Consider the following 8938-nt stretch of genomic DNA (forward strand, 5'->3'; position numbering starts at 1 on the left):
TCCCTAACTTGGACATGAGTACCACCGAGTTTCCAGCTTCACCCTTAGTGCTGCTGCTGGACCCATACTTAAGGGAAGAGCTGCTAGGGACAGCATTGTGGCTACTGGGGTGACATGCCAGGCCTCACCCGTGGAAGCACACTAGACATCAGATGTTCAGTAAGCATCTTCTGAACACCCTGCAAGGGCGAGCATGACACATGCAGCCTCAGTGGCCCCAAGGATTTGGGGGACACATATCACACATCAAATTGTGTCTAATAGGAGACCACTGAAGACTGGGAGCTGGGCAACAGTAGCCAAACGCTCTCTCGTTAAATCTGGGGTACTGGGCCTCTACTCTGTTGTCCCAGTTGTGGGACATATGGCAGTTACTTTAATTACAAAGCAAATAAACCAGTCCCAAGCAGCCCTTTCCTAAGTTAGGCATCAACTTTAGTGAAACAGTTGGAAGGACTTGCTGCTGAGTCCCTCCAGCAGCACACTGAGTGGGAACCTCAGCTTCCCTAGCAACCCTAGCTTCCCTAGCAACCCCAGCCCCTCCTTACCTGAGTCAAAGGTGTGGAGCTTTCTCTGGGAAGGTCCAGATAGTAAGAGCTTGAGTCACGTGGTCACATTTACTGTTGTCACTACTCACGCAATAAGAACACGTGAACTAGCCACGGCTAGCCAAGCAGAGGTGCTCACACCTAGTCCCAGCACTCAGAAGTCTAGTTGGGGGCAGAGGCCTTGCCTGACAGATATTTTTCTTCCTGATTGTTTCCTTGGACCTGGGACCATAGCTAGTGATGGAGTTCTGCGGAGCTGGTTCAGTGACTGACCTGGTAAAGAACACAAAAGGGAACGCACTGAAGGAGGATTGCATTGCTTACATCTGCAGGGAGATTCTCAGGGTGAGCCTGGAGCCCCTTCCCATCCCTTCCCCCATGCCAGTACGCTGATGCATTCTCCATGTGCGTGTGCGTGCACACAAACCCAAGACAACTCTGCCTGTACTTGTGCTGTGGGTGGGTGTGGTTTGTACCCTAGCCTTACTCTGAATGGACTAAGAGCTAACCTTCCCTTGGTCTCCTCTCACCTTCCCACCCACTCCAACACTACAGCTGATTTTTCCCACCTTTTGTCCCAGGGTCTTGCCCATCTCCATGCCCACAAGGTGATCCACCGAGATATCAAGGGACAAAATGTGCTGCTGACAGAGAATGCTGAAGTCAAGCTAGGTACTATGGATCCCTCTGAGACCCTGTCACTGTCAAGACAGAGAATAAGGTCTCTTTGCTCAGGTGTCTGGCTTAGGTCCAGCGGCACATGAGCTGAGGAGGCCTATTCCCTGTCCCCATCATCCACCCTGAGAATCTTGCCTCCTACTGAAAATCTTGAGAGCTTTTCCCCTGCTACCCCACAAAGGGCAGCTGTTCAACACTATTCTGTGGGAGATAGGGCTGGGTGTTGAGTTCTCTCTCCCTGGGATGCTGTCCTTTGAGCCCCAAGATCCAGGAAGATTGCGGCAGGTTCTTCAAGACCTTGAAGGGTGGGAGAGGGTGTGCGGTTTCTTAGTGGTGTGAGATGTGGACCTCATGTTTCAGGCAGGGGGAAGGAGAGCATGTAGTGGAGAGAAGCAGAGCGAGGGAACTTTTCCTGCTCGCCCTCCCCATGCTCACCCCTCCTTGTGCTTACAGTGGACTTTGGGGTGAGTGCTCAGCTAGACCGCACTGTGGGCAGGCGGAACACTTTCATTGGGACCCCATACTGGATGGCTCCAGAAGTCATTGCCTGTGACGAGAACCCCGATGCTACCTATGACTACAGGGTATGACGTAGACAACAGGAGCACTGGGGCTCCTGGGGTTAGGAAGGACGTGGGGGTGGGGGGCGCAAGGATTAAAAGTTTGGGGGAATAAACCAGGGGAGGTAAGTGACATGTGAGTAGTAAAGAGAGAAACTTTATGAATGTAGCCAGGCCTGGATAGCTAAAAACTGGAGGACCACAGCTTGAAGCCCTTCAGGACTTCCTAGCAATACCCTGTTACAAATAACTAAACTAAAACCTAACATTCTACAGTAGGAAATGTTTATATTGGAAGGTGGAATGATTTGTAGGAAGGGGATTTGGAGAAGGGTTAAGGATGTGGTCGGTTTGTATGGGATGCTAGGTGAAGGGAGTCATGCTCTGTAACACTGTCAAGATGTATGTATGGGTGAAGGAAGTTACTATGCAGTATTGTCAGGAACATTCATACCTGTCCCTCCTTTCCCTTTTAGAGTGACATTTGGTCTCTAGGAATCACAGCCATTGAAATGGCAGAGGGAGCCCCCCGTAAGTGCTGCTGTTTTGCCTTGGGGTAGGATAGGATAGAAGAGAGGGCAAGGGAGTGGATGTGGGGAGGAGGTGAGCTTCAGAGGTCATGTTAAGGGAGGGATTCTTTGGCCTAAATATGGCAAAGAGGATTGATGGTGTCTTTTGTGTCCCAGCTCTGTGTGACATGCACCCTATGCGGGCTCTCTTCCTCATCCCTCGGAACCCTCCCCCCAGGCTCAAGTCAAAGAAGTGGTATGTCTTTGAGTGTTTTCAATCTGGCAAGGAAGGTTTCTAGGCAAAGCTGCTGCCCTCACCTTAGTATTTCCTGTGTCCAGGCTCTGGTGTACACCATGGGAGAGGTGTGGGAACTGCAGGTAGCAACTGGGATTGGGGTTTGGAGAAGCCAGAAGAGAAAAGACAGTTAAGAGATGAATGGCCCAGAATCTTCTTCCTGTGACTTCCCCTTCCAAAGGGGCCCTCCCAGTGTGAGCCACCATTGTTTCTAGGTCTAAGAAGTTCACTGACTTCATTGACACGTGTCTCATCAAGACTTACCTGAGCCGACCACCAACAGAACAGTTACTCAAATTTCCCTTCATCCGAGACCAGCCCACGGAGCGGCAGGTCCGCATCCAACTCAAGGACCACATTGACCGCTCCCGGAAGAAGCGGGGTGAGAAAGGTCAGTGGATGGGTGGGGAGCAGAGGGTTTGGGTGGCACCTCTGCCCTGTTCCCTCTCTAGCCATGAGGTCTTTGGGCCTGCCTTTGCCCTCCCTTACCCTAGTCTCCCTACCCAAGGAACCCTTTCCCCAAACTTGCAACTCCAGGGTTGGGCTGTGCACATAGACATTCCCAGCTGAAGTCTCCCTACCCAGGGTGGAGGCTGGGGCCGTGAGTGGAAAAGTATCCGTGGTCTCCTTTGCAGAGGAGACAGAGTATGAGTACAGTGGCAGTGAAGAGGAAGACGACAGCCATGGAGAGGAAGGCGAGCCAAGGTGGGTTTGGCAAGTAGAGCTGGGAGGTTGGGATCTCTATTGTCTGCAGGAACAGCAGTGATCCTTGGCTTTGGGGACTCTCAGGTAATGGCACTTAGCGATAGAAGCTTGTATAAACTGAGTCTCTAGGCTGGTGAGTTGGCTCAGCAGGCAAAGGCACCTGCCCAAGCTTGGTGGCCTGAGTTTAATTCCCAGGACCCACAGGTTGAGAGAATTCTTCCAAGTTGTCCTCTGACCCCCACTGGCATGCTGTAGTGTACTGAGACATGCACACATGTACCACTTATATGTATGCGTGCACATACACAGTAAATAATGTAACTGAAAAAACAAACAAACAAAAACCCACTGCAGGACAAAGAGTGAGGTGGATGAATGGGGACAAGGAAGAGGGCGTCTAAGGCTGACAGAGGTGTGGTCTGGAGTCTTTAAAACAGTACCAGACTCCAGGCAGATGCTCGGTGAAGATGCTTACCTAATCTTTGCCCTTGGGGGCCTGAAACAGGCGAGCAAGGTCCAGACCAGTCTGAGCTACATAATTCAGGCCCTGTCTCAAAAACAGGGAAGAGGGACAAAACAGAAGACAAATTTCCTGCGCTGTTTGGGATTAGCCATTGGCAGGATGTCTGGTGCAGTTGAAGGCATCCACTTGGCAGGCTGCCCTGGGGTAAGGAGCACCAGCATGCTCTGATCTCAGTGTGTGTGTGTTCCACTCATCCAGCTCCATCATGAATGTGCCCGGGGAGTCCACACTGCGCCGAGAATTCCTCAGACTCCAACAGGAGAATAAGAGCAACTCTGAGGCTTTAAAGCAGCAGCAGCAGCTACAGCAGCAGCAGCAGCGGGACCCGGAAGCACACATCAAACACCTGCTGCACCAGCGGCAGCGTCGCATAGAGGAGCAGAAGGAAGAGCGGCGACGCGTGGAGGAGGTGGGTCCCCATCCTGTGTGTTGACAAGACATTGGCTGTTGGCCAGGGCAGGAGGAAGAGCAGAGTGAGACAGGCCTTGCCTAGCTCTTATCAGAGCCCACTCAGTCTCCACGTCCTGGCTCCCTACCTGGCCCTGTGTGGGTGGTTGTGCCATCAGTGTCCTGTCAGATCAGAGCCATTCTGAAAAGTAACAGTTGTCTCGATAAAGCTATTTCTGCTTACGCTTCTACCCTGGGCTTCTCCAGCTCTAGAGGCCATCCGTCTTGGCTGGCTGCAGATCTGTGTCCATGTATGTTGGTGCAGCCCATCTGCTCTAGACAGAAAGCCTGGAGAGACCCTGCTATACTCCTGATTATTTTGACTTTGGTTTATTTTCTTATAAAGTATAGCTTTCCTATTTTGGACTAGTTAAAGATTGGTAGAGGGAATTCATTTTAGTTGAGGAGAATCTTGTGTTTAAGTACAGTTTTCCATTTGTTATATTACTCATTAAAATAATACAGCTAGGTGTGGTAGCTTTCTCCTGTACTCTTAGCATGTGGGAGGTAGAGGTAGGAAGATGAAAAATTCCAGCCCAGCCCAGTCTCAAGACCAAAGAACAAAACCACAAAACAACCAAAAAGCTGGGAGTATAGTTTATTTGATTGAGGGGCTTGCTAACATGCCTAAATCCCTGAATTCAGTGTACCATAGAAAACTGGTTGCAATAGTATGTATTTGTAATCCCAGCACCTTGAAAGGGGAGGCAAGATGAGAAGTTCTAGGTCAGCCTCAACATAGCACGTTTGTGCCCAATCTGATAAGTTTAAGCCTTGTCTGTCTGGGAGAAAAAAAAAGAAGGTTGGGGGCTAGCAATACAGCTCAGTGGTAGAACTGTCATATGTGGGGATCTTGGGTTTGGTCTCTGGTAACACATGCAAAAAAAAAAAAGAATTTTGTGTGTGTGTTTGAATGTACTTACTGTTGGTGGTGCATAATGGAGAATGAGAAATCTGGACCTTGGTTTTTTTCAAAACGTATAACTAAACAATGAAGCATTGTGTAGGAGGCAGTAGTAGCTCCAGCAGGTACATACTCTGTCTTCTGCTCCTCGGAGTGAGCTCTGTTCTTACTGAAGAAGAGGAAACTGACAAGAGAGCTGGACTTTGGGAAGCTGTCTGCTGTTCTAATAGCAGTGGGTAGGATTTGACAGAGGCCTGGCCAGCAGCCTCCCCAAGGGAAGAGTTCTTCTTTGTGTGAGGGTCCAGAAGCTTGGTCTTGGCCGTTTTGGTCTTGCTGTTGTTTGGAATTGGAGCAGACACTAGCCCAGATAGTATCCTGGGCTACTGATTTATGAAGGTAGTTTCATAAATCCAAAGGTTGCGCTGGGCGCGGTGGCGCATGCCTCTAATCCTAGCACTTGGGAGGCAGAGGCAGGTGGATTTCTGAATTCGAGGCCAGCCTGGTCTACAGAGTGAGCTCCAGGACAGCCAGGGCTATACAGAGAAACCCTGTCTTGAAAAACCAAAAATAAAAATAAAAATAAAAAAAATCCTGGGCTGGAGAGATGGCTCAGCCGTTAAAGGCTAGGCTCACAACCAAAAATATAAGAGTTCGGTTCCCAGCACCCACGGCTGTCTCTCCAGCCACAAAAAAAAAAAAAAAAAAAAAAAAAAAAAAAATCCAAAGGTTGCTTTTCTGTGCATGGGCAGTTGGTGCCCCCTGTTGGCCAAAGATTAACTCCAACATCCATCTCTTAGTGTTCAAGGCACAAAGACTTGGGATGCAAGGATCAGAATACATCAGCCTGTTTGTTTGGTAGCCTTCTTAGGCTTTCAACTGCTAAAATAATGCACCAGGACCAAACGCAGCTTGGAGGAACATGGCTCACAGGCTTGCTTCTAACGGCTTGCTTCGCCTGTGTTCCTTCTTAGCACCCAGGACCACCAGTCTAAGGGTGAGACAGCCTACAGTGGGCTGGCCACTCCCACCAGTCTAAGGATGAGACAGCCTACAGTGGGCTGGCCACTCCCATGTCAATCATCAGTCAAGAAAATGCACCACCAATCTCATGGAGACATTTTCTCAATTAAGGTTCCCTCTTCTAAAATCACTCTGGCTTGTGACAGGTTGACATAAAATTAGCAAGTGTGGTGGGAAGAGAAAAATGTTGTATTGTTCAGTCCACTTTGAGGGCAGCAGCTTGTTTCTAGCCCCATGTGCGTGGCTACCTCAAAGTTCTCAAACTGAGCTCTTGGGGCCCAGATGCCCAGCTTTGGTTCAGGGCTAGAAATACTTGCTTGGAAACATTGAAGCCTTTCTGTCCACCGTCTCTAACCCCTGCCCTGCTCTCTGTGGAGGGCAGTCTTCAAGGCTGTGCTGTAGTAGCATCTGTCCCAGTCCAATCCATAAGACATACTACCCCTTGGTCTACAGCAACAGCGGCGAGAGCGGGAACAGCGGAAGCTGCAGGAGAAGGAGCAGCAGCGGCGGTTGGAAGACATGCAAGCCCTAAGGCGAGAGGAAGAGAGGCGGCAAGCTGAGCGGGAACAGGTATTGGTGCCAGTGCACACACACATACCCGCCTCCACACCTGCCCTGCCCTGCCCTGCTCCTGCTGCCTGCCTTCCTGCTCCCAGTGCCCTGTCCCTTTGGCTCCCCTGCCCCTAGATTCCTCCTATCTTTTCTAGCTTCACTCTTTCTCTGTTTTCTCCTACCCTTCAACCCCACCCTGCTCCCTGCCCTCCTGTCTCTGTGCCTTCATTCCCCATCTCTGCCCATCCCTGACTCCTCCCTGGGGCACTATCCTTCATGTTCCCACCTGACTCCTCCTCATCCCCTGTGTCCTCTTATTCCCATCTGTACCACATTGCCCCCTGGGGCTCATCTACCCCTGTCCCCCCTCATCCTCACCCTGCTGATCCCTTCCTTCGCCGCTGCTGCCACCCTCCTACCGCCTCCCTCCCTGCCCCGCCCACCCCCCCACCCCACCCCCCAGGAATATATCCGTCACAGGCTAGAGGAGGAGCAGCGACAGCTCGAGATCCTTCAGCAACAGCTGCTCCAGGAACAGGCCTTGCTGCTGGTAACGGGGTCCCTCAGTGTCCTCGGGAAAATGCCATCCTGAGCTGCTTTCCTACACTGGGATGGGAACACAACAGGGAAAGGGGCTTCCCGAGACCAGGGAAGCGGCTCCTGTCTAGGCAGTAGAGATAAGGAAAGGCATGCCTGCTCTAACTTACATGGCCACACTCTGCTGAGCCCTCTCTCCCTACCGTTGGGCCCAGGAATACAAGCGGAAGCAGCTGGAGGAGCAGCGGCAGTCGGAGCGGCTCCAGAGACAGCTGCAGCAGGAGCATGCCTACCTCAAGTCCCTGCAGCAGCAGCAACAGCAGCAGCAGCTCCAGAAGCAGCAGCAGCAACAGATCCTGCCTGGAGACAGGAAGCCCCTGTATCATTATGGTCGGGGCATTAATCCTGCTGACAAGCCAGCATGGGCCCGAGAGGTATGCTGCCTCCTTTGTCCCCTAACACCCCATCTTACCAATCTCACTGCCCGAGGCCTGGGAAGTTGTGAGAAGTGGTTGCTCCACAGTAATGAGCACTGCTGAGGAGAAGGAGCGGGGGTTGTGGGGCTGGAGTATGTGGAGGAAGTGAGGGTCTAAATGTTCGCTGCTCACTGGCCTGCCTGCTGGTGTCCCACCGGATTGCAGGTAGAAGAGAGAGCTCGGATGAACAAGCAGCAGAACTCTCCCTTGGCCAAGGCGAAGCCAAGCAGTGCGGGGCCAGAGCCCCCCATTTCCCAGGCCTCTCCTAGCCCCCCAGGACCTCTTTCCCAAACTCCTCCTATGCAGAGGCCTGTGGAGCCTCAGGAAGGACCGCACAAGGTGAGTCTGTCCCCGTTTCTGTCCTAACACAGACATGGGTAGCTTTGCTTACAGCCGTGAGTCCATGCTTGCAATCACTGGTGTCTTCTGTACACCACAGGGGACATCCCCTGCACAGTTTACTTCTCCAGCTTTAGAATCCCCTTATCTTTTGATGGGAGAAGGGACTTTTCTCAGCCCAGACCGCAGTTTGCAGGATGTGCCACAAAGCAGGCAGTCCACCCTTTCTGGTCTCTCCCTGCAGAGCCTGGTGGCACACCGGGTCCCACTGAAGCCATATGCAGCACCTGTACCCCGGTCCCAGTCCCTGCAGGACCAGCCCACTCGAAACCTGGCTGCCTTCCCAGCCTCTCATGACCCTGACCCTGCTGCTGTCCCCACACCCACTGCCACACCCAGTGCCCGAGGAGCTGTCATCCGGCAGAATTCAGACCCCACCTCTGAAGGGCCTGGGCCCAGCCCAAACCCTCCATCCTGGGTCCGGCCTGATAATGAGGCTCCACCCAAGGTAAGTATAACCTTAAAAAACAAGAGTATAAGAGTTCAGAGTAGGGGGCTGGTGAAATGGCTCAATGGGTAAGAGCACTGACTGCTCTTCCGAAGGTCCTGAGTTCAACTCCCAGCAACCACATGGTGGCTTACAACCACCCATAATGAGATCTGATGCCCTCTTCTGGTGTGGCTGAAGACAGCTACAGTGTACTTATGTATAACAATAAATAAATCTTAAAAAACAAAAACAAAAAAAGGGTTTAAAAAAAAAAAAGAGTTCAGAGTAGGGCTGGTGAGATGGCTCAGTGGGTAAGAGCACCAACTGCTCTTCTGAAGGTCATGAGTTCAAATCC

The 8938-nt window shown here is 51.6% G+C and overlaps 1 protein-coding gene across 10 annotated transcripts in view; it reads left to right on the plus strand.

Annotated features, from left to right (window-relative positions):
* Positions 1 to 8938, plus strand: part of Mink1 (misshapen like kinase 1) — a 54349-nt gene that overhangs the window by 39101 nt on the left and 6310 nt on the right. For 4 of the 10 annotated variants that reach the window (XM_031354645.1, XM_031354638.1, XM_031354640.1 and 1 more), the window contains 13 exons: positions 783 to 893; positions 1130 to 1220; positions 1680 to 1810; positions 2263 to 2317; positions 2473 to 2551; positions 2806 to 2981; positions 3226 to 3295; positions 4017 to 4227; positions 6643 to 6759; positions 7205 to 7291; positions 7494 to 7712; positions 7920 to 8093; positions 8338 to 8601. In XM_031354645.1, coding sequence (XP_031210505.1) covers positions 783 to 893; positions 1130 to 1220; positions 1680 to 1810; positions 2263 to 2317; positions 2473 to 2551; positions 2806 to 2981; positions 3226 to 3295; positions 4017 to 4227; positions 6643 to 6759; positions 7205 to 7291; positions 7494 to 7712; positions 7920 to 8093; positions 8338 to 8601 — 1785 coding nt within the window. The remainder of the gene's footprint in view (positions 1 to 782; positions 894 to 1129; positions 1221 to 1679; positions 1811 to 2262; positions 2318 to 2472; positions 2552 to 2805; positions 2982 to 3225; positions 3296 to 4016; positions 4228 to 6642; positions 6760 to 7204; positions 7292 to 7493; positions 7713 to 7919; positions 8094 to 8337; positions 8602 to 8938) is intronic. The other 6 variants (XM_031354641.1, XM_031354646.1, XM_031354647.1 and 3 more) reach the window with 3 other exon arrangements.

Source organism: Mastomys coucha, unplaced genomic scaffold (assembly GCF_008632895.1).
Source record: "Mastomys coucha isolate ucsf_1 unplaced genomic scaffold, UCSF_Mcou_1 pScaffold5, whole genome shotgun sequence".
NCBI lineage: Eukaryota > Metazoa > Chordata > Mammalia > Rodentia > Muridae > Mastomys > Mastomys coucha.